The 26,455-nt window shown below is 39.5% G+C and overlaps 1 protein-coding gene across 12 annotated transcripts in view; it reads right to left on the minus strand.

Moving 5' to 3' along the window:
• KLHL32 (kelch like family member 32) overlaps positions 1 to 26,455 on the minus strand; it is a 208,090-nt gene that overhangs the window by 64,705 nt on the left and 116,930 nt on the right. For 5 of the 12 annotated variants that reach the window (XR_009054260.1, XM_057738457.1, XM_057738455.1 and 2 more), the window contains one exon: positions 5,891 to 6,106. The exons of 2 other annotated variants lie outside the window; for them this stretch is intronic. Coding sequence is in view for 9 of the 10 variants with exons in the window: in XM_057738457.1 (XP_057594440.1) it covers positions 5,891 to 6,106 (216 nt within the window). In the remaining variant the exon portion in view is untranslated. The remainder of the gene's footprint in view (positions 1 to 5,890; positions 6,107 to 26,455) is intronic. 5 more of the 12 variants (XM_057738460.1, XM_057738459.1, XM_057738464.1 and 2 more) reach the window with 1 other exon arrangement.

Consider the following 26,455-nt stretch of genomic DNA (forward strand, 5'->3'; position numbering starts at 1 on the left):
AGGGACTGCCAGAAGTTTCAGGAAGAAAATAGAGAAATAGTACACATTTAATTAGCATAAGGAATGGTAAGTAAAAAACAAAACGAGATACCATGAAGATGCCCAGAAAGTGCCTCTCTGAAAAAAAACAGTAATGACACATGCATATATGAAATTAAATTGAGGAAGCGTGGGCATATGATGAATGCCTGCAATTTGGGGGGTGGGGTAAGAGTTCTCAGGTCACAGTATTTTATTCCATTTCTAGCTACCAAGGTCCTAGTATTAAGAATGAGGACACCACTTATGGAATTTTTTGATTAAATGGTCACCTGCAGTCTGATTTCTTTGAGGCTTGGACTGTACTATAGGGATTGACAGGTTTGCAAAACTGTTTAGAGGGTACATACAATGAACAAGAATTAACAATGAAAAGAGCACTGAAGAAAAGGCAAAAGGACACTGGGTGGAGTTGAAATGGCCAAACAAAAGGATTTCATTTTCCAATCCACCCATATCATTTCAACACGCCCAAAATTAGCAAAGAAATCACTACCCTATTTGGCACCGGTCAGTCCCCACTGGGAAGGAATCAGGCACGGGGTGGAGGATGGGGTGGTAGAACAGCAAGTGGAAAGCTCCACATCAGACTCTGTGAGATGCATGAAAGCAGGGTCACATGGGACCTTTCTACAATCGACTGCCCGGAACCCATCAAACAGCAGGGAACAGTGGTACTCAACAGCATGTGACCAGGCAGAGAAGGCACTCAACGACCATTTAAAGTGAATGAAAGATTGAATTAAGCACATGGAGCAGAGAGAATTAGCAACATGATATAGGCACGAAGGCAGGCAGAGTTGGCCATTATCCCTTCAATCTGTGGGCACTACACCAGAGAACAGGAATGGCTGAGCCCTTCCTAATTTCTTTTAAAGTAACAAGATTAATTTGATGCACCTCTGTGTCCACCATGCCCAAGTGTTTCTGCACGTCTGTCATGAACTTAGAAGCTGTGGAACAAAGTGGAGAAAACCCAAGAATTAGAAGACATGAATTTGATGTCTAGCTTGTTTCAGTTTCCCCATATGTGACACAGGAGCACAAAGCGATGAGAAATGCAGAAGCATTCTGGAAATTGTGATGTGATATTCAAATGTGAAGTATTATGACAGTATTGTTAGACACATAGAACTGCTTGAAGTCCTTGCTTCTCCCTGGCCAGATGTGCATTTGGGACCGTTTATCATCTAAGAGATAAAAGACGAAAGCTGAGTACACCACTAGTGTCCTCTATTTGCCAACTATAAAGGGATAGTAGCTTTTTGTTTGGGTTCACTTTCTGGGACTCCTTTTGAGCAAAATGATTAAATCAAACTCTAAGGTGGGTGGTTTGTGGAGTAGATAAAAACTCACGAGGGGCTTGTCAAAAAAAAAAAATCACTGCACCTGAGGTTGTTGACTACTCTAAACAATATGTGACTCATGTCTCTAGAGATATGACTTACGGAAACAAATTTTCAACAAAAATACAAGGAAAAATGCAGTTTTAAAAGGTGAAACTCACTGTGTATACCAAATTTTCTTAGAATAAATCCAGCCCTTTGTAGGAATACTAGGATGTCTTATTATTCATTCAGTACATTTTAATATGAAAACTACACTGTTTTTATTTATTATTTATAGAGTGTAAGAGAACCACACGGTAGCATTCAACACAAACCGTACAGGTACAGCCTCTGCTTCTGGGGATGTAGAATCAAAGACAGATGTAAACATGATTACACTGCTCCCCCCAGCCCCAAACCAGCTGATGTGGTCCCTCTTTGCCAAACTAAAATGGGATATGACTAGGATAAAGGAGACTCTCCCTCCTAAGGTCTGATCTTGTCTGACATCAGTGATGGGACCACTGAATTGTTCGGTCCTATTATCCACTGAAGACCAGGCAAAGTTCAACTTAAAATATAAGGAGGAGCCCTCAACACAAGGTTAACAAAGGAAGAAAATCACTGACATATGTACTATCCTTATAAAGTAGCAAGATAAGTTCTCACTAAAAGTAGGAAGCAGTTACTAAATTAATAACTAAAGGTAAATAAAACTCCATATTCAGAAATAAAGTTAAGATAAACCTCTTTAACCCAATAATTGAACACTTTTATAAAGCTTTTTATCCCAGGATCTAGCACCTAACACAGTGTTGAGCACGTAATAGGTGCTCAAGAAATACTCATTTGTATTTCCTTAAACTACTTTATCCATTTTTAAAATATTCTTCTTGCTTCTGCTACCTCAGAGAAGAAATAATAATCCAGAGAGCTAGATAATGGTTCAAAATCAGAAGGATTACACACACACACACACACAAAAATCAGAAGGATCCCTCCCTCTTGGGGTGAGGCCTGGAGAGGGAAATGGAGTTAGCTAACCTGTACTCTACCTTACATTCCATGGTTTTGGGCATTTAGTAGGTGCTCAATAAATACTGATGGAACAACAGCCACCCTCTCTCCCTACGCTAGCAAATATAAGAATTTACATTATATTCAGGTTTTTCTATAAACTATACTCTCATGGAAAGTAATCTCCTCCTCATTCTCAGAAAAGAGACTCTGAGGTATAAAAGGCAGAGGATGCACTTTCCTGAGAAAAAACAGATCAGCCAGTGCTTCCGATGAAATGAAAACACACCTAACATGTGGAAGTGGTAGGGAACTGTTTCATGATTTCACTCTAAGTTTTAGAGCAGGACCCCTGACTCAGCAGTCTAAAACTATATGTTGAATCTGACAGGAGAAATTTAACAGGGCCCTGTTGAAACAAAGTCCTAAGTCAAAGCTAAAACCTGAAAGCAAAATAAAATGGTGGAGATTTGCCAGGTCACGGATGCCAGTGACCTCATGCCCCATGTTTCCAACTTGGATGATTTGCTCATTTTTAGTCTCCTCTTTCTTTGAGCCCGATAACCAATTTGCTGTCTTTCATCTGGAACCTGAGAAATTGCTGGCCTTGAACCCTAAGACCAAATTGTTGAGCTGAATTGAACCGAATTTTTTTTAAAGATTTTTTGAGAGGACTTCTCTGCCCTTATATATCCAAAGTGTGTATATGGTGCAGTCTCTATATTACCTGTGAATATAAAGTGAAGCTAACGAACAGACCGAGTAGTTTCAGGCTATGGAAGGGAGAAAAATATTGTCTAGGAGGGGGATGAAGAAGTCTTCTGTGAGAGAGGAGACAAGATAAAGTTTTAAAAGGTCAGATGGAAGAAAGAGCAGACAAAAAGCATAATCTTGGGGGATTTCGCAGGTTTCCAAATCCACAGCATGGTTATCATGGCCTGTAGCACATTTTAGCAGGAAAGGGACTGGATAAGGGACAGCAGGAAAAAGTAAAAAAAAAAAAGTTTGTTCAGGGAAGATAACGATGGTTCTTACGACATATCCTTAGAGCCAAACTGCGTGAAGTCTGGTGAATAGTAAAAATTAGGCCTTTTGCCAAGTAAAGCAAATATCCCGGATTATATTATCAGTAGATTAGAGAGTGGAAGAGCCACATGCATAGGGGTGTGTGTGTGTGTGTGTGTGTGTGTGTTTACTGAATTCTCACATAAGTTACCAGTCTCACGTAATCAAAAAGCGCTACCCCTCCATCCACTTTTCTATTACTTGTCCTACTTTGTGCCAATTTCCTTTTTCCTCCCCAACACCCCTTGCTTCACTGTTCTTCTTTAAGACGTGGGATAGGGATTTGTCAAAGTCAATGAGCACTTTATTACAGTGAGGACGTTCCGTAATGAACAATTCAGCAATTTAATGAGATTCTGTAGATCTGTCTCCAGCCTGTCCATCAAGTTTCACTTCTATAAAGCACCCTGACACTAATCCTCTGGCATACCCAGTCTTCACCCTGGGCTGAATATTAGATTCTTCCATGGTATATTGCATTACTAGTATAACCTCAGCAAAAATGATGAACTTGACTATACTTGAGGCACTATAACTGGACTGATTTGATTTTTCTCTACTGGGTTGAGTATGAGGGAATTACTTATTTACTAAGATAAAGCAAAAACAGTTTCTTATTGCCTGCTCAATGCCTAAATTGATAATATTTATGTTGTCTTTTAATTCTTTCTTGAGGACCAGGTATAAAAAAATATTGCCTGCAGCAGAAAGCAGCTTTTGAAATTCTACATTATATATTAGTAACCTTTAGAGAGGCAATTATGATAACTCTTATGTGAACAGTATGGAGTTTTTTGGACACTCACACATCTACACATTACCATCTCGATGTCTGGCAGTGTCTTCAACTGTGCCACAAAAAGAGAAGACACAAGGATGGTCGGCTCACATCTTATTTGCTTAGAAATAATTAAATGCAGAATTCATTCTAAGTCTTTCTTCTTCCCTTTGGGAAGGCAGGAAAAAACTGGCAATTCCTCACTTTGACCAGGGTCATTCTGATGACTCGTGTTTTCCAGAGATAACTAAAATTCACACCAAAAACTCATCCCCACCAACACTTTTGACCTCTGCCTGCACGAACATGATGAGAAATACCTCAGAAGCAGAAAATAATGTATGGCTTGTATTTTTTTGCTTATATTTTCTTGTCAAGACAGCGTGGAATACCGGAGTGATAGGGGCAGGTGTCAGCAAACCTGGAGTTGAAGGCTGGCTCTGCTCTGTAACCCGTAGGCAAGACACTGAAGCCTCATTTTGCTTGTCTAGGGGGATGGAATAATAACAATCATCCTTCAGGCCTGTTGTGATGTTAAGTTAATAAGTCTGCAAAGAGCCCAGGTCCTGGAAGGCCCTCAGTACACTGCAGCTCCTATTATCCTCACTAGTGGACGCAACAGTGAAGAGGGAAGTTGCTGATTACAGTAAGATAAGGAAATAAGGGAGAAAGGCATTGGGAAAATTAGCAATCAGTAGAATCAGATGCTGGATAATTAACAACTACCTATGACTCCGTTTTGTCCAGAATTAAAGTATTCTCTGAATGTCATTTGATAAGATACAAGGTATTCATTGCCTCACCAGCTAATAGAAGACTTCGTATTTTCCTTTGTATTCTGTATATAAATACTTTCAGATGATCATGAAATCTTGAAGGTATGGCGCCCTAGAAGTCATAAGACAGCGAGCCACTGCTTCTGAGAGTAAGACAGGGTACGGAGACGCTGGGGAAGATGGGCTCTGTTTCCCAGAGACACCGTGTGGATTGTTCAGGGATAGTCACTGAGGATGCGCAGAAATGGATTTCAATTGAATAATCAACTTGAAAACACAAAATATCCTCCTGTCCCCTAGACAAAGGGTATTTGAAAGGAATGCTATGTCAGGCGAAAAGGCAGGGCTTAGGAAAATAGCAATGAATGCACAATGAACTAAGGAGGGAGATTTTTCCACTGCAGAGCAAAAAGAGCTTCATCTCATTTAAGGTCCCAGCTGCTTTCTACGGCAACAAAGAAATGTTTCTGAATTGTTTACAAGAAAGCCCAGAATTTATTCTGATTCCCTTGGTTTTAAATAGGCATAAATATCACTTTACAACCCATCTTTCTCATATTCAGTTTAAGTAACTATGTTTGGCAGGGGAATAAAAACCCTTGACTCTTTCTGATGTAACCACCTTAGGTTCTGAGAAGCCACGGTGAGGGTCTGAGGAATCTCACCTGTGATCCCTGAGTTACGATGAGCGGCCTGAGGTCTCACGCCTCAAGCCTCAAGGGCTGGTGTTCTCCAATTACTCGCCCATCAAGGAGCACTGACTTCTAAGACCTCAACTCCAGTGTGGACCAAACCAGACAAAATAGTTGTCACTGTTCCTCCACCCTTTAACTTTTAATCATCCCATGCCTTCACGCCGAAAGAGGACCCATGCAGAGTGCCCTTACCTGCCAGATCTGCTCTTCGCTCAAGGAGGTCAGGCGGTCGCTCTTCAGGACCTCCTGAAGCAGACAATAAGGGAGCGTTAGAATGTCTTCCGGGCGACTCTTCAGGAGCTCAGAGAGATGTTTCACTAAGAAATCGATCACTGCCTTCTCCAACAAAGTGAGGTTAAAGAGGTCAGCAAGTCTGTACAGATCCAAGTAATTAAAGCTATTTAATTCCTGGGTGCCAAAAAACAAAAAACAAAAAAATGGAAAAAAAGATCTCTTAGAAATCAATCCAAGAAAGAGCAAGCAAGAAATTCAGACTGACTCCCTCAAGTTTCATGATGGGAGTGGGAGAAAGGGAACTGCACTCCATCGATAATGTGAAAGACAACAACAAAATCCTCCATTACAAGGCTCTGGGCAGAGAACTGTTGTTCTAGAATTCAACAGTTTTTTTACCTTGCCCCCCTTGAAAGCAACATACTTAAAGACACCTTAAAAAGGGACTGAAAGGGGTTTCTGGTTTCACTGGCTAAAATGTTACTTTGCAACTTTTTAGAAACATTTTACCAATGAAAACAATTCGTGTACCTTTACCATGTTTTATAGCTCTCAGGTGATAAGGTTTTCTACTAAAGATAATGTGTGGACAGGTAGAGTGGGAGCCATGATTAGATGATAAAAACTGTAGCCCTACTCTTTTTCTAAAATTTTAAGTACAAATTTGAGTTAAAAACAACCTATCCTGACTTAATGAGCTAAAACAAAGATCTTTACATGTAAAGTCTCAGGAGATGAACAAATCTCACAGAAAAGATTCCTGTCCTGAATAACTCTAAATTGAATCCACCTGATATGGACGATTTATCATTGTTCTTTGCTTTCTGATAGCCTCAAAAATTCAGGCAACCAATGACAATCGTTTCAACGAGTTTCGATAGCAATGCTTCATTGTGGGGGGATTGTACCTGTCTCTACAAGTTCTCAAACTCATAGTCAGAGCTCTAAAATAATGCTCCCAGAGAGCCAGGACACCTGTGAAACTTCTGCCTTGTAATTCCACAAGAACCACTGTGGGCATGCAGGTTTGTTGATAGAAAACTTACCTACTTCAAGTAGATTGAGAGTGGGCTGTGTCTGTTTCCCCTCATTTTCAACTTGCAATTACTATTACAATATTTTCCAGTAACTCAGCGAATGCAGAATACCATCAGATAGCTATTTTACTCCATGGATTTATTAAATTTCTTCAACATACTTCTTTCTTTTTTTAGTAATCTAATAGTATTAAGAACTCTTTCTAAAATCTTTATATTCTATTTTAATATATCTCTTTCCATAATATTTTAAGGCTTAAAGGAATATGTTCTAAATCAGCACAGTCCAACACAGTAGCTACTAGCCACATGAGGCTATTGAGGTTTGAAACATGGCTAGTGTGATCTGAGATGTGCTATAAGTGTTAAATATATACTGAAAGCAAGGAGTAAGATAAATAGAATATAAAATGTCTCAATAATTTTTATATTGATTGTATGTTGAAATGATATTATTCTGGATATAGTGGATTAAATATGTTATCATTAATTTCACCTGTTTCTTTTTACTTTTAATGCAGCTACTAGAAAATTTAACATTAACATGTGACTTCCATTATGTTTCTATTGTACAATGTTGTTCTAAATAATGAAATGTATAATGAAAGTATAAAAACAGATCTCAGAGAAACAGCTGCATCATCACCACGGCCACCTGATTTTTTTTTTTTTTAACTTTAGTTTCTATTTCTTTCGGTAGGAGATGACACTTTAATTACATTCCTATCAGGAGTCAAGCTAGATGACTTCAGGAATCAGCCATGATTCTGGCTCTCAATAGCTTTATTTGCCAACACAATTGGCATAAAAGGAATAAATACTTATCTTTAAAATGAAGTTTACCACAGTTGACCACTAAAATCCATTACAACTCAAATATCTAAGGGTCCACACACAGCCATTCAAGTAAAATATCTGGGCTTCCTATTCAGCAGATTTTATCAAAGGAATACTGCATATTTTGCCTCCAGTACCAGTTTTTTCAAGTAATGTTTAAACTTATTCTCCAAATCTTACTTTTTCGGACTGATAAATTCTACTGTGGAAGGAAAGATGATGTTACCCCTGCACACGGAGCTTCCACAGCGAACTTTAGGACCGTCTCCTCTGGATGAATAAGTTATTTCTGGTCATCACATCTATGAAGCAAGTTTACCTGCTCCAAGCCCCAGGATACGATTTCAGTGTCCCACTAAGTCACTCTGCAGTCCCCCAGAAGTGCGATGGGGGTGGGAGTGGCGTCAGTGCCTTTCAGGTACCCCGGGGCGCATGCCCGAGCCACGTCTCAAGGTCCTGGGGCAGCGCCCAGCCGCTCCTTACAGAAAGAGGAGCATGCGCAGAGGTGGAAACAAGCCCGCTCTGCAAAGCAAAAGGCGGACGGGCTCAGCTCAGGAACAGGTTTTTTTTTCCCACTCGTTCTGCCATAAAGGTGTATATGACGATGCGTTTGGGGCTGGATCACGTAGCAGCAATCAAATAGTCTTCATTAAGCATCTTTATATCTTTGTACAGAGATAATTGGGTTTCTTCTGATTAGAAGCCTGTAACTTACGCGCAGGCCACTTCAAAACTGCGGACAACCAGAGAATTAATTTAACTTAATATGGGATTTTAAAAAGTGCGCTTCTTTCGTGCTATGTTTCTTTTTTTAATGTAATTACCGGATGCCTGCTTCCACAGTCCTGACATGTTTTCATTTCCTAAGGGTATAATTTTATATAATTCCCAAATCCGATCTAATAAAGCATTGGATATTCGGGGAGAACTAAGGTTAAATGTACAAGTGTCAACGGCTACACGAGGGGCAGAGGGGAACTGAACTGACACATATTCGTGTACAAGAGAAACAACAGTTAAAAGCCTGCTCCCCACCTCTACCTTTTCATCTCTCCTCTCTTGTGCTTAAGAACATAATTTCCCCAAATCCCCGGTGCTGTCTACATACGTCAAAGGTTTCCACTCCCCGTGCCATGCATACTTAGCACCTCAGTAGTTACACTCTGTAAAGTGGGGAGTTGAGGGGAAAAAAGAAAACCGTCACTGAGGTCTTGATACTGCAATATATATTCCTCCCATTGGGGCTGATGTGTTTAGGTGAGTCCTAAGCAAAATCGTCACTTCTTGTTCTCTTGGCTGAGACCACGTGCAAGCAAAATCAGCAACAATAACGCTGCTTTTAAGGGTCCCCATTAATGTGATGGGGGAGGTGGGAAGCAATGGTTAAATTGCATTAAATGCTCACCTACAATACTCTGCATGGAAAAAAAAAATCATCACTGTTATGAAAATAGTGCCATGATGTTTCTGGTTATAAAATGTAATAAATTTATTCATTTCATAAAATTCAGGAAGTATAAAGTATGGAAAAGGAAACAAAAATCATTCATATTTCACCATGCAGAGATAATCACTATGAATATTTTTGTATATACTTCTAGGCTTGTTTTGAAAGATGTCCTTTATATATCAAAGAAAGAGAAAGAACAATTGTATTCAGGAGCACATCCGTCAACAGCCATAGGCACTTGGAGGCAACCCTTAGTGGAGAAGAGCAAAGGCCACAGAATCAGGTAGACCTGGTTCAAATCCAGTGCTAATTCTTATTGTCAGCTATGACCTTGGGTCAGTCGCTGAACCTCTGTTATTCCCCACGTGCAAAGGTGAGTTCACCCAGTTCACAGGATTGTCATGGAGATAATGAATGAAAGCACTTACCACGCGGATGGGCACATGGAAAGTAGACAGTAGATTTGGCAGGCAGGGAACAACACAGTACATTTGAGCACTGCTGTCTGGCATGCATAAACCCCAATTCATCACTGATGCAAGGAGGTCAAAGTGGAGAATGTGGGCCCTTTAGATACCAAAGTCTTAAGTAAGGTGCACCATTAAATCAGGGGAAAGGAGGATAGCCAGAGTAAAAATCATAGAATTGAGTTATAAACTGATTACACGTTACTGCCTCCCACACTCACTTGGCTTCTGCCATTTCAATGACCTACACAGTCACATCACATGCCAGGAACATACAGGCATAAGCAAAACAATGATAAGGAAAAATAGGCAGGTCCTAGGCCTCATGGGGTGTATAGTCTATTGGAAGAGTGAGACATTAATAAAAAATATTACAACTAAATGGAAAATTATAGTTGAGGTAAAGGCTACAAAGGGTAGAATATAGGGCTATGAATGCCCATAATGGATGGATATGACCTGGAGTGGAGAGTTAGTAAAGAGAAGCCAACATGCAGCTGATAACTGAAGAAGAGCAGATGTTAACTTGGCAAGAGGATGGGATGGGGAGGTGTATTAACTGTATTTTCTTGTTTTCTGTATCTTGGTGCTCTGGTATCTGGGGCCTCACTGACTGAGGAGAGGTCACCCCTCCCAGGGCTAGCCAAGTTTTAGAGGAATGCACCTTTCATATGCGAACTAACCAATCAAGAGGCCAAAATGCCAGCCACCTCCTCCCATTGGCTCCTACACTCCAAGTGTCAATATTCCTCTGCCCTAATGATCCCAAGCCTAAGTACTAGACAATGAGAGATGGTCTATATATCCCAGAGCCTGCTTAAACTATTCAAACTAGCCACTCATACGCCTCTTATCCTACCTTGTCTTGCCCTTCCTGCAGAAGCCACAACAAATGCTCTTGCCCACTATTTCCCTTCACACCTTCTACCTCCTGCCCAACCCTGGTGCTCCCCCCATGGTCCTGTGTGCTGTGCCATGTCCCCTCCTCTTGGGAACTGTGAGTAACAGAGTATCTTTTCAATGGCAGTAATCTCCTGATTGGTTGGCTTCACCATACCTGAATAATAATAAAACCTACGTTTTAAAAAAGGATGGTGATGGGACTAAGGGAGAACATTCCAGAGGAAGCAGCATTTGCAAAATTGCTGTGGATGAGGCAGCATGTCCCCATCATTCTCTCCGACCATCTCATCTGAACTAACATGCCCCCCTTCCTCTCCATGCAGCCCTCTATCACATGACTCCGTTTTATTTGCCTTTAGCACTCATCGCTATCTGAAATTACCTTCTGCATGTATCTGCCTACTTATTCATGAGGTGTTTGTCCCCTTTCCCTAGTCCCAACTAAGTAAGTTCTACAGGAGAAAGGACTTGTCTGTTTTATTCACTGCTGTATCCCTAATGCCCCAAACGGTGCAAGGCACGTGGTAGGGACTCAAACCGCACTTGCTGAATGAATGAAACCATTTCACCTTCTCAGCTTCCCTGGTTCAGGGCAAACTGACCACTTCCTCCTTTGTGCCTCCACCTTGTCCTCTGCAGATTTCTAGCACAGCACTTGTCACTGTAAGCAAATGCTCTTTGATTACAGATCTGTCTACTAAATCTAAAGTGCCTGGTGCCAAGGACTATATTGTGTCCCTGGTATTTATCAGGGAGCAGATGCTCAATACATATGAGTTTAATGAAAGAATGTCCATGAGCTTCTTCTACTTATTGAGTTGTCCAAAAAGTGCATTTGGTTTTTTCCATAACATCTTATGAAAAACCCGAATGAACTTTTTAGCCAACCCAATATTTATAACCAAGCAAAACCAGAAGAGGCCATGCATCTCCAACATGTCTACCCAATTCTGAACATCAACCAAATTGGGCCATTTTCACGCCTCACTGGCCTCCCTCATCTTCCCTGTCTTTTTCTGGCCTTCCTACACATACAAGGCAAAGTCAGTGGCCAGTTTTCCAAATGGGAAAATTGTTAATTATGACTAGAGTTGAAAGTGTTCACAGACAACAGCAATAAGACAGCTCTACTGTGAAAAAAATTTCAAATATTTCAACCCACCCAAAATTTCTTTTTCAGCCCAAGAAAATTACTTTCTCTATCAATTGGCTATTCAGATCAAAGTAACTTTTCAAATGATACTTCGTTCTAGTTATGAGATTGTCTCCTTTCTCTTACATTCTGTGACTTAGAAATCCAGGTACCCAGGTAGAGGCAGTGGTTTTGATTTCAAGGTATAGCTCAGCAACAAGAAACTCTCTTGAGTAAAAAATCTTTTTCTTTTATTTTTCTAAAAAGGTTTCATTTCTGTCACACTGCTTCTCACTTGAAATTTAGTTTCCACTCAGAATTATGGTGCATACATTGTTGTTCTTTGGGGAATCTTTTTAAATAGTATTTACTTTCCCCTGGTTTAGGGCTATTTGGCTTCTCTCTTCCCTTCTATTTGTTTCTTATAGTGTGAATGACAAGTTAAATAACAGAAGAGCCATAGAATGTGTCCCCAATACTATCCTAGCTATGGAATAAACACCAGTTTTGCAAGTGCGATAATTCTTAAACCTTATATATTCCCCAAATTCAGTCTTTTGGTGTAGCCTATTTCCCTAATTAATTAAAATGGTTATTCTCAATTAACTATTGAATATGGTAGGGAAAAGAAAGCGCCAGAAAGGCAAATACTATCTTATTTTGGCTTATACTCAAAGGTAATTACTTTTGTGAGACATATTATCAGGTGGTATGGATGTAAGTGAGAGGAAGTAGGCAGTCTGGGGGCTGTGGATAAACCCTGTGGCCCTTTCACCAAACTAGGGGAGGCAGAAAAAGTCCACCTTTGTGATGGATGTCTCCTGATGGGGTTCTCACCTGTACCTGAGTGACTGGCCATTGTATTAGCAAGTGTCTTTCAATATCCCAATTAAGCAAGTACTAATAATTAGTGATGAAAGTTCATACAAGACTTTATATTATATAGAAAGATTAGAGAAGATTTAAGCTTATCCCTGAACCAGTATCACCCAGACTCACTTGCATTCTAATACACTTTCTTGAATGGGAGAAAATGGTGCAGCCTTATAGCTGAGGTCTGCATGTTTGCTGCACAGAACCCACAGCCTAGCTCATGTATGCCACCACCTAGAGATGTGCTGATGCATGCCAACAGCGATACAACCTGGAATCAATAATGCATATTTCTAATACGTAGTCTGTCTTTGTTTCAGTCACATCCATGTGTCTCCCGGCCTGTCAGTAATCCCTTGCCCACCCAGCAGTGCCGTTTAATCACAGCCCTGGCATGCTAATTACGCAGAACACAGAAAATACTTGTCATCTCGTGACTGCATCTACCACAGACTACCCCCAAAATCTCTCCCACAAATACTCTTCCTCAAATCTAGGAGTCCTTGTTAAACTGACAAGATTAGGAAATCTGATGAAGATACTTTAATACTAAGAGTACCCATGCAAAACATGGCCTTAATAACACCCATTTCTCTTGTTGCCTCATGTAATTCTGAGAACATGACTAACTTACGAAACAAAAATAAGCATCAGCAACGTGTACTATAGGAATGGAAAACTATGACTTATGCTCAAGATAATAAACAGCCTCTTTCAAGGTCAAAATAAAAGTAATGCCATTTTGATTTCCTGAATTCCCTCCCCCCAAGATGACCAAATTGAACAGGATTCCAGATTTTTCTAGGTAATAACACTCAAAAGATGTGACTATTTTGACAATGCTGTGTTTCACTGTTATAATTATAACCTTTCTTTTCCAATTATTGATGCCCTTCACTTATATCCCCTTCAAAAAGTCACCTCAATTACCACATGTCAATACTTCACTACAGATAAAGATGGTCAGGAGAGATAGTGGTTTCTATGCCTCTCATGTAATAGCATGCATGAACTTGAAGTTCTATTATAAAATGTTGATATGACATCACTTTCTGAAGACTCCTTGAAATGAAAAGTCACTCTTGTTACAGAAGGCAAGAAATCTTTTTTTAAAACTATTTCCAAATAGATTCAAAATAGCCTGATACAGGGACTCTGCATATAAAACCAGTATGATTTGATTTTTAGCAATGTTAACTAAAAGTTAAATAATACCACTGTACTGGCTGCTTATAGGGACCAAGTACCAAGTTAGACATAATAAATCTGAAGCCCTTTGTCACTAAGTCCAAATGCTTCCCACTTCAAGTCTCCTGTCACGTACCAATGAACCTGTGACTTAGTTATTCATGCACATATCTTCCAGTAAGTAAAAACATTCCTAGTAGACTAGTAAAAAGGTTTTACATCTTATGCTTTTTGTATCCTGTACAATGCCAATCACAATCCTTTACCACAGATTGTAATTTAAAAAATACTTGTTGGATATGAATTTTAAAAAGCAACATGATTTTTTAAAGTTTTTGTTGTTTTGTTTTGTTTAAAAAAAAAAAGCACACCTGTGACTTCAAATGGGAAAAGAAAATGACAGTTTGGGTATAGGTCTGATTTTACAAGTCATCAAAATGAACAGACTGCTCACAATTAACTAGGAACGTTGCTCTCAAATATTTGACCAGAACTTAGAAAATTCTCTCGTGATGCTAACTACTCATCAGGGCTTCTATATAATTGGTAAACATGGGGGAACACCCACTCATGGTGCCAGATGCATTGGACCTGGCTTCCACAGTGAGCTTGGGTCTTCTGACTTTTCAGATGTTGGGTTTTTTTTTTCCTTCTTAGAATGTTGAAAAGGAACCTTACTTCTCTTTGTATTTAGTGATAGCCAGCAATATATAAATGTCTATGCTGTTTGCTAAAAGTACATCAAACATTCTCAGTGTTGGGAAGGGAAACAACAACCAGGATTTGCCTTCCCTTCCTAAGAAAGCCAGTCCACTCCAGCTGCGGCGATTGTTCCATCATCTGACTTCTGATTTCAGGAGCTAGTTGTATACTTGAACCATTTATTTAACCCTTTGCCAGTGGTTACATACTTTTTTCCCTAGTTGTGCATAAAGGTGCAAACAGTATCTGTACTTCTTTAAATCTTCCTGTCTTCACAAAGTGGCTACTTCATAAATTTTGATTGATGAATAGTAGGTAGATAAGAAAGAATATCAGATCTTTAAAAAGTCAACTTTTATTGCCGTTACTTCTTAGTTTACAGCAAAACATGGATTCCCCTGTTCCTCTAAAAATATTCAAATATTTTAAAACATTGGAATAATTTATTAAATATTAAATAAATTGATTAAATATTTTTATATTTATATATTTAAGATGCATAGAATGTTAGCCATACTGGAAATAAATACGGCAGCCCAGAAAGAGAGAGAGAGAGGAAAAAAACAGTTAGTGCCTAAGCTTTTCACAACTGTATGCTGTTTTGGGGCTACCATTCAATAGCAGATATACTGCCATTTTATTCTTCACAACTCAGAAAAATTATAAGTTCAACTTGTTGTGCATGTTTATTTGAGTTTATTTTTTTTTTTAATATATTTATTTATTTATTTATTGGCTGTGTTGGGTCTTCGTTGCTGCACGCAGGCTCTCTCGAGTTGTGGTGAGCGGGGGCTACTCTTCATTGCGGTGCATGGGCTTCTCATTGTGGTAGCTTCTCTTGTTGCAGAGCACGGGCTCTAGGCGCATGTGCTTCAGTAGTTGTGGAACACAGGCTCAACAGTTGTGGTTCATGGACTCTAGAGCGCAGGCTCAGTAGTTGTGGCGCACGGGCTTAGTTGCTCCGCAGCATGTGGGATCTTCCCGGCCCAGGGCTCGAACCCATGTCCCATGCATTGGCAGGCGGGTTCTTAACCACTGCGCCACCAGGGAAGTCCTATTTGAGTTTATAGCTTTATATTTTCCCTGTCTCTTTCACTAGGTTGTAAGTTGTGGGGACAAGGAACTGGCTGCATCTTTAGTTTGGAGTTGCAGAAAAAGCTCAGGATTTGAAGCTGACACATACGGATGGCCTTAGCAAGTGATTAACATCTTACTAGAAAAATGGGAAAGGTGATCTGTGCAAAGGATTTCCAAAAACATATGTAAAGTACCATCCGCATAGTAGATGCTCAACATGCAGTAGCTAGCTCATTATTATTATTCCCTTTTAAAAATACTATTAACAGTGCTGAAGCTATAGCTTTGTGTATTCCACATATTTTACTCACTGACAGGGTAAAGAGAGGAGAACACTGAATGTCTACTATGGACTTTGTTTTTCTACAAATAACAGCAAAAATCAAAGTTGTTGTGTAACATCATTCATTTCTTTTGTAATTAAAAAACACTTCACCAGAGACAAAAAAAAAAAAAAGGAGAATAGATTGAGACATTATACTGGACCAGCAGCAAGTATGTATTACTATAATGTACTCTGGTTCCCATGCTCTATATTACACACAGCAGAAAAGGCACACAGAGAAATCTAAGGATGGAGGAGCTGTATTTCTTTATGACCTTATTTGAAAGATAAACTCCTTGGGGAAATACAATTTATTCAGATTATCAAGACCCTGCTGTGCAAATCTACAGTCTGGGAGCACACGATGGAGATCAAAAAATATTTACTTTATTCTGTTGGGTATAAAAGCTTTTAATGAATGCATAATTAAGGCAAAAAAGAGTGTATACAGCTTTAGAAATTCCACTGCTGAGCCAAGCCATTAATATCCAAGGCACCATACCCAGTTGTGATTCCACCTGTTTCCTATTTGGATTACAACCTAGTTATAAATCAAGGTATTACGTGACTACACGACCTGGTGCTGCAGAAAAGGATTGCACTCCAGGACCAGAGAAAGCAACATAAAGGGCTTTGTCGTGGATGTGTGGTGAAGGGCTGGCCCTTTGGAACATGTTGAAACAAAAAATAAACGATACAGGGAATGGACTGGAGAACTCGAGGTATGGGAGGGGGCGGGGGGTGAAGGGGAAACTGAGAAGAAGCGGGAGAGTAGTACAGACATATATATACTACCAACTGTAAAATAGTCAGTGGGAAGTTGTTGTATAACAAAGGGAGTCCAACTCGAGGATGGAAGATGCCTTAGAGGACTGGGGCAGGGAGGGTGGGGGGGACTCGAGGGGGGGGCGTCAAGGAAGGGAGGGAATATGGGGATATGTGTATAAAAACAGTTGATTGAACCTGGTGTACCCCCCAAAAAAATAAAAAATAAAAAAAAATAAAAAAAATAAAAAAAAAAAAAAATAAACGAAACTCAAAGCCTTGGGATGAATCACGTACGAAAAAAGTTCTCATGCGTATCATGGACGTAAAGGGACCTGTGAGTTTTCTCCATATCGTACATTAGAGCTGATGGGATAAAATCTAATAGTTATGGGAGAAAAAATGAGCAAATCATTGACACATGCAGGCCAGAGTATTCATGATATGACAAAATAAGGTAAAACCAGATATTTTTATTTATATAAATATAGAGATATAGATATATTTGTATACAAACATAAGTATATCTGGACAACTGAATGCAACTATTTATTCATGTATTGATATAAATATGCATATGATACAATGTGATTAAACTAAAACAAAATATTAGCAGCAATTCAAAAATACAAGAAAAAAAACAGAATGCTCTAACTTTTGGAGTCTGAAGGCCTGTTTAAACATATTTGTGCTGTATAACAGAGGAATTCTACAATTAGGTTACTAGTACATTTTCATAATCAATTGTATGCATGATATCCAAGGCTCGTGAATAATTTTATATTGTTCCTTGGAAAAGTCTGTAGTAAGCTGGAAACCCAGTATGAAGGAAGCACAGAGACATGACCATCATCGACAACTAATAATTCTGGCCCCAGTCACATGTGCTGCACAATGCTATTGAAAAGTTTACGAGAGCTGCCTCAGCACATCAAGTGCTTACCACTGAATTATGGACCATATAGAGGAAGTTAATTTATACTTTTCTTTCGTTAATCAAGAATAGTCTATCTTTGCAACCGGAGCTTTAAAACACAAATTTCAATAATCACAAACCTTTTTTTGAAAGATGAGAGGCAAAATCGGGTCAAATTTTTTTTAAAGAATAGTAGAGCCTGGAAGTAATTATGATATATTTCCTTACTTAGCTCTGCTACGCAAAGTCAGCTGCTGAAAACTAGCCCGATTCTGCAGAATTTCAATGATAACTCAGTTATCCACAGACTCTGTCTTAGTCATTATTATACATTAGAATGAAGATTGGTAAGGTTTTTTTTTTGTTTCAAGTCTTCACCATTTTCGCTTTTTATATTTTGGATGCTATACAGTATATATAATATCAATATTTTACATATTTATATATTTTATATATACATAAATTTTTTATATATTTATAACTGGGACCAGTTCAAATTTATCTAGATGTTATGACACTTTCAACATCTGAATATCAGTGACTTAACAGGCCAGTAATGGATGTGAATTGAGGTAGCAAGAGGATCTAAAGCAGTGGTTCTCAAACTGTGGTCCCCAGACCAGTAACATTAGCATCACCTGAGAACTTGTTAGGATGCAGATTCTCAGGCTCCTCCTCAAGCCTCCTGCATGAGAAACTCTACTGGTGGGGCCCCGCAGTCTATGTTAATCAGATATTTGGGTGATTCCACACACGGTCAAGTTTAAGAACCACTGATAGAGAGTACACATTTGGGTGAAGAAAGGAATGACTCTTACTTGCATAAAAATATTCCTGCAGCACAACGAGTTGCCTGACCCAAGTCCTTCATCCCAGACTCTGAAGTGGGCAAACATTACACTGAATGCATGGCGCTGAGGGCACGGTACCTGGAACTGAATTAATGACACAGCTAAGCCGTCGTTTTCCAGGGCCTGAGCGCATGTCCCTCAAAATGCAGCAAGCAAAAAGTCGGCAGCTTGCTCTAAAGCATATTTGTGGAGGGAGAGTGAGAAAGGGGGCCGAGGGTATGTCTAGAAAGGAAAGACAGCTGGAGGGAGGAAGGCATATGGATACAGTCTCCTAGTAAGAAATAACTTACATTTTTCTTCAGTTAAACAAATACACTGCCTACATTTCCCCTAGTTGGAGAACTTAGGATACCATGTAACTGTATTACAAAAAATTCCTATCACAGGAAACTCTCTTGGCACATGTAGAAGGAACTCAAACAGACATGTGTTTCTAAGCAGCTACTATGCACTAGAGCTAGAAATAAAGGATTTTTCCAATTTCTCCTTGAATTCTATACATGAGGATGGGGCAAGATGTTTTATTTACAGGAAGGGCAGGAGAAACAATTAAACAAAACTTCTTATCTACAAAGCAGCAACAACAAGTTGCTTTTAAATGCATCAACTTTTACTGTTTATTAAAGTATAATTTCAGTGTGATGTTTTCACCTATCGGAGGCAGGGAGAAAGTGATGGTTCATATAATTATTTGTGACTTTTTTCCTCTAAAACAATACATGCACTTCTACAAAAGCCAAGAGAAGTGGCCTAGAGGAAAAAATACCTTTTACAGAATGGTTATTATTTCCAAAATTTTCAGGAACACACTTGTCTAATATGTTGCTGATTGGAAGTAGGTAGTAAATTTTGTGACATTTCCAGGAATGAAGGAAGACAGGAGTGATGGAAGTAGGTAGGAAGGTAATTGTGGAATTAATAGAGAAATTCACAAGTGAAGCATGCCAGTCTGGTGGCTCTGGTTTTCAGGGTACCTACTATGTGTGGGATACTATGCTATAGGATGCGTTGCATGCACTATCTCATGAACACTCCAACACCTCTGAGATGTACACTGTATATATGATATCATATCTTTTACATGCCTATCATTTTACCGGTGAGGCATGTAAAAGAGGTTATAAAGCTTTCCCAAGGTCACATAACTCTGGGACACAAACTTTATATCATGGGGAGACAGATAAGTAAATCAACACAGATAACATGGTGCAATCAGCAGCCCAGGAAGAATGCCCGTAATTAATAAAGAGGAGGGAAATCTAACTCCAGCTAGATGGACTGATCAGGCAGCTCTGGAATAGAAGAAACACATGAGCAAAGTACTTGCAGTTTAAAGAAAAACTCATAGGGTGACACAGCGAGGGCAGAATAATCCATGGAGAAGATTTCATACAAAGAGGTTTGGGTACCGGGACATGCATGAAGTTCACAGTGACTGCGGCATAGCGTGTGTATAGTAAATTATTTAAAAAAAAAAAAAGCTAAAGAGATAGGAAGTTTCATAAGAAAAATGAAACCTGGGAACCAGTTTAAGAGGAATGAACCTTGTTTGGGAGGAGGTACTGGAGTGAGTCAAGAGTGAAAGCAGGTAGGTTCACTGGTTAGAAGGAACTTTCTTTAGCCCAGGAAACAAGTATTGAGGATTTGAATTAAGAAGGTTGGTAACAGAAATAGAGAGGATGAGAGAGATTTAAAAAGTTAAGGTAGTTCACCCAAAGCCCTGCACACAGATGTTTTTAACAATTTAAGCATAGTTGCCTAAACTTGAAGTGACCAAGACGTCCTTCAGTAAGTGAAGGGGTGAGTAAACTGTGGCCCACCCAGACAATGAAATACTATGCAGCGCTAAAAAGAAATGAGCTGTCAAGCCATGAAAAGACATGGAGGAAACTTAAATGCATATTACTAAGCAAAAGAAGCCCATCTGGAAAGGCTACATACTGTATGAATGTAACTACATGACATTCTGGAAAAGGTGAAACTGTGTAGATAGTAAAAAGATCAGTAGTTGCCAGGGGTTGGGGTAGGGGAGGGAGGAATGAACAGGCAGAGCACAGAGAATCTTTAGGGCAGTGAGACTATTATGTATGATGTTGCAACAGTAGATACATGTCATTACACATTTGTCCAAACCTACAGAATGTAAAACACCAAGAGTGACCCCTGGTATAAACTGCGAACTCTGGGTCACAGTGATGTGTCAGTGCAGGTTCATCAATTGTAATAAATGTACCTATACTGCTGGAGGATGTTGATAACGGAGAAGGCTATTCAACATATCTTCATCTCAATTTTGTTGTGAACCTAAAAATGCTCTTTAAATCAGCGTATTAAAGAAAAAGTTAGGGAGGTAGCATTGAAAGGTTTTGGTGATAGCCTATGCGTAGCCCAAGGAGATGGAATATTTTAGGATGACTCCTGGGTTTCTGGCTTGGGTTAACACTCAGAAAGGTCATGTGCCTGTGGGATATCCAAGAGGAAATGCTGACTAGGCAGTTGGCTTAGAGATGATAAACACGCTATCCTTGGGTACAGTAAGAATAGGGCACACGAAGAAGACAAGAAAGAAAAAGGACAAGGCTAGAAACCTAGTTTGTAACCAGCAGATAGGGATTCAACTTATGCTTTAGGGAAAGAAATTGTTTTGTGGGCCAGAAAAATAACTTTGGTTGTACAGCCAAGTACTGCTTAGCTTTACACAATAGGCAGGAAGCACCGCGAACTACTGCAGGAACGTCTAGGAAAAATAATCCAGACCTGAATGATGGCAGTGACAATGAAGAAAAAGAGAAGGCGTATTTGAGAACTCTTTAAGAAGCTAAACCAATAAAATTTATTGGGAATCATGAGATCATGGAGCAGCATAAGATTACGCCAAGGTTTCTAGTTTGGGTTACTACAACGATAAGGGTTCCTTAACAAACAGCAGGAAGAGGAACAGGTGTGTGAGACTGGGTGACAATGAACTGAGATGCATGTGGGATGACAGCCAAGTAGAAACACTGGCTCAACACAGAGCTTGGCGCTCAGGAGAGGGGACAGAAACCCTCCAAATGTGGATGAAAGAGAGTGATGGTGAGCAGAAGAGAAGGGCACCCACATGGCACTGCTGTACCCAGAGGGATATTCACGGAGCTGATGAAAGAAGAGCTTGTAAAGCAACTGAAAAGAAGGAGGAGGAGAACTAGGAGAGAGTCTTAAGAAAACAGAGGTGTAAGAAAGAAAGGAGCTAACCAGTGTCAAAAGGCTGTAGAGTGGTCACATTAAAGACCATAAAATACCCACTGCCTTTCACAATTAGGAGGCTTTGGGGACCTTTATTGGAATAGCCTTTGAAGAGTAATGAAGGCAGAGGACTGAGTTCAATAAGATTGAAGAATGAATAGGAGGGGGACTTCCTAGGTGGCGCAGTGGTTAAGAATTCACCTGCCAATGCAAGGGACACGGGTTCGATCCCTGCTTCAGGAAGATCCCACGTGCCACAGAGCAGCTAAGCCCATGCGCCACAACTATTGAGCCTGCACTCTAAAGCCCGTGAGCCACAACTATTGAGCCCGTGCTCCACAACAAGAGAAGCCACTGAGGAGCCCTCACACTACGAAGATGAGTAGCTCCCTCTCACCACAACTAGAGAAAGCCTGTGTGCAGCAACAAAGACCCAATGCAGCCAATAAATAAACTTCTTAAAAAAAAAAAAGAATGAATAGGAGGTAAGGAAGTGCAGACATTTTAAAAAATGAAAGGAAGATACCTGTGGAGAAGACACTGAAACCATGGGAACCACAGCACCTGAGGCATCAAGTTGCTGAAAGGCAGTTTAGCCTTAGAGAATAGGGCAGATATTTAACTATGGACAGAAATATTTGCAGATGGGGGGTGGGTAGGAGGATGAATGTCTTAAATGAAAGACAGCTTTTCTTTTAATGCCCCTAATTTCAAGTATTGATAATGGAATTAAGTGAGATTGATTCTGTTTGCCTTGTTTATTGATTCTGAACTCTAGCATTAGTAAAGCATTGAAAACATTTTATCTTTGAGAAGAATATGCTGAAAGTGATTTTAAAATTGCCCACTGAACAATAGTTAGCTTCGAAAAAGAAATTACTAATATTAGCAAAATCCTTCAAGATAGTTTTTCTTCTCTTTAAAAACTCACAAACAAGGAAGATATAGTGAACCTTAGATTATCCACATAACACATTAAGATGACAAAACGACTTCCCTGGCCAGTCAGCATGTCTCTGGGCTGTCACTGACATGCTTTGGTGTGGGCTTAGGGAAGAAAAGCCAACATAACAGCATCTAAAAAAATTAACTGGGATCCTAAAATGGCTACCAAAAACAGTTATATTTTAGAGCCAAATATTAATGATATTTGGCAAATATGATATTCTGCATCACCCATGCCAGACAGCAAATACTCATGATTAGAACAGATTATTAGTAGTTGGCTATGATTTAGTAGGCCTGATACACTTCTACCCTTTCTGATCATTTTCACTGACAAAAAAAAATCTGAAAGATTAAACTGTGTATAATATATTTTCCAAAATTTGTACTTTAACTTTCTCCAAATACAAGAATATCAGCTCTAATGAACTATGGACTAGCACACAGTGTATTTGATTAGGGGCATATTAAATATATATGTTGGTACAATCATTTGTCTTATCTAATGTGAGAAAAAATAGCTCAGCAGTGGAGAAAAATGAGTGTAAGTTATAACTTCTCAACCTTGAGGATAAATTCTTCTATTCAGCACACCTGCTATATATTATGTATTTAGGAGATATTGCTAATTTAATACTTAAAGTTATAATAATACATTGTTTGGAAGAGATAACCCCCTATAAGTCATTACAGTATTACTTAGTTAAAAAAATGATAATCTATTAAAAATACTATAAAATATGCAAGATCTTTAGTGCCAAATGCAATCCCCATAGAAAGTATTTTCAACTTAAAAAAAACTGTATTCAATGGGTAAAACTAATGAAAGACTGACTTACTAACATATTTTCCTCCCATAATATAAGATTTCAATATTGAAGTAAGAAAAAATTACTGAATGGGTGCACCATTCATTCCCTCAATACACACCGCTATGGACTGAACTGTGTCCTTCCAAAATCCATATGCTGAAGTTCTAAGGCCCAATGTGATGGTATTTGGAGATGTGCCTTTGGGAGGCAGCTGAGTTTAGATGAGGTTATGAGGGTGGGGCCCTCATGATGGGAATTCATGTTCTCATAAGAAGAGATACCAGAGAGCTTGCTGTCTCTTTCTCTCTGCCATGTGAGAACACAGCCAGAGGTGGCCATCTGTAAGCCAGGAAGAGAGCCCTCACCAGAGCCTGACCAGGTCAACACCTTGATCTTAAACTTCCAGCCTCCAGAACTGTCAGAAATATCTGTTTAAATCACCCTGTCTGTAATATTTTGTTATGGTAGCCCGAGCTGACCAATACACACACTGAGCTCTAGTGATGTGACAGGAGGGTGGGGGTAAGATATAAAGAGATGTAAGGCATGACCCCTGCCTTCAGGAGTCCCACAGTATAACTTAGCCCATAAGGAAACTGACACAAAAGCAGCACTCAGATACTTTCTGCTTCCATGAAGCTATTTCAAGGATCCAGTGCTTCTCAAAGTTGAAAGGTAAAAAATATTTCTAAGGAAGAGAACAGTAAGATCACCATTTATGAAAGAAAAGCAGAATACCCAGAATTCTTCTGAAACCCTCATGAGAGAATAACATTCTTTAAACCTCTGTACCTTCACTGAAGAGAGAAAATGACTAATTCTCACGGTAGCCCATTTAGTGTAAATCTAATGAAGACAAGGGATGACTAATAAGCATCAGTCACAGAGGATGGAGATTTAGGGCAGGAAGTCGCTTCCTCCCTCCTGCTCCCTGGACGTTCTTGGCTTCTGAATGATTAATCGTAAGAATTTTGGCTTCGCTCTATGAGATGATCCAAATGTGCACACTGTAAACAGAACAACGCCTTCAATCCGGGGAAATGACCTTTTATGCTTGTGAAAGCAGAAAACAGAAATAAATGGGAAAAAAAAAACCACCCCCGCGCCCCGTTTTCGTTACAGTGATAAAATGCTCTACCTAGAGCACTCCTGTCTTCCTCTCACATTGCAGCAGCATGTCTCCTCTTTCAGGTCACGTCTTCCCCATAAAAGTGCTAAACTAATGCCGCTTAATGACAAATTAATGTCCATGAATAAAAAATACACCTCTAATAGCATGGAGTAATTTGCCATTACAATATCATCATTGGACATGCCCCTGGTTTAATACGATGTATTTAATTCATAACCTAATGAGTGATATATAAAAAGAGGGAGATGAACCCTGCAATTACATTTATGTGAGTCTGTCACCTTATTTGTAAAACCTTAGAGTCATTTACATTCAAATTAGAACAAATGAGTGATTTCACAAAGTGCGGTGATAAATGACCACAGCAGCCCAAGACAAAACTGTATTTCCTGTGAACACATTAACAGTTTCCTATTATTTGTTAAAAATTACAATGCATATTGCCCAGTGTGGTGTGAATAATGACTTTTTTACTGATTAGGTCAGAAGACTAATATGGAGCAAAATAAATAATTTTTCTTTTCATTTTTTCTGATTTTTATTTTAAATTAACTACTGAATTCCGGTGGATTCACACTGCCACCTGCTGCCTAGGAATAGATACTAAAAGTATATCCTTATCAAAAGGAGTTAATTCACCACTTTGGTGGTCTTATTCAGAAAGTCCAGTGAGAGTTCTTTCTTGTCAATATATTTAAATCGCATTTCATGATGAAGGCGGACACTTGGTGAACAAAAAGAACACTTTCTAATCAAATAATAGGATACACCACTTGCTATCTGGGGAGGGAGCACAAAATGTACAAACTTTTTTTCTGAAACCTAACTACAAAGAAAGACACTTTCAGTAAAGCATGTGTATCACTTTCAGGGGATACAACACAAAGTCCAGTGGCAAGTACCCCTGATCTTACCATAGGGGAGGGTTTGGGAGGGCTGTATGTCTGTGTGTGTGTGTGTGTGTGTGTGTGTGTGTGTGTGTGTGTGTGTGTTCCCTACTCCTGACCCTTGCTACAATCTGAAGTCAATGACCAAAGGCTCTGCTTGTCACTAAGGATCTCCACCACCTAGTCTTCCCTCCCAATGACAAGTTCCAACATGAAAGGAAGGCCTTAGGGGCCAGAACAGAGCAGACTTGGAAAGGTGTGAGGACTGGAGGTGAACAGGCCTGGCCTTGGAGACCAAGCTAAAGGTTTTTGTAGGTGATATGATGCTGCCAAATGGTCATTAGGGGAGCTAGGAGCAGTTTCCAAACCCGATCAACATCCTAGTTCTGAATTTGTTTCTTCATCTAAAAAGAAAAGAACTCACCTGCCTTAAGGGGTTACTTAGCAGGGGAGAAATGGGAATCTTTGTGCAAAACACTCAATACAGATAGGCTCTCAATAAATGCTGGTTCTCTTTCCTGGGAAAGATAATGATGGCTCTGGGGACTACGGTTTGGCATAGGTAGAGGACAGAAACAAGCAGACCCCTTAGGAGGAAATTACGAACTCCTAACTTATAGCCAGTGATGGTAAGAGTAAAGAAAGGTAAGAAAATTATCACTGGAGAAAAGGATCAGGTCTGAGAGATATTTGGGAGGCAGAGTCAACCCAATCTGGTAACTGACTGGATACGGTGGTAAGGAAGGGGTCTGAGACTATGTCCAAATTTCTAGACAACTAACAGATCGATAGCACCATCAACAGAGAAAAAGGCAGGCTTTCTCATGTTAGGTTTGAACTGCCTGTGTGATGTTTAGGTAGAGATGTTCAGAAGCTAATAAAAAAAAGAAGGCTAGGAAAAATCAAAGTTTGGGAAAACAAACTGAACTCAAAAAGTCTATACTGTTTATCTGAGGGAATCAGTAAATCAGCAGACACATCAGCATCTCTATATCCATG

This window comes from Hippopotamus amphibius, chromosome 6 (assembly GCF_030028045.1).
Source record: "Hippopotamus amphibius kiboko isolate mHipAmp2 chromosome 6, mHipAmp2.hap2, whole genome shotgun sequence".
In the NCBI taxonomy this organism is placed as follows: domain Eukaryota; kingdom Metazoa; phylum Chordata; class Mammalia; order Artiodactyla; family Hippopotamidae; genus Hippopotamus; species Hippopotamus amphibius.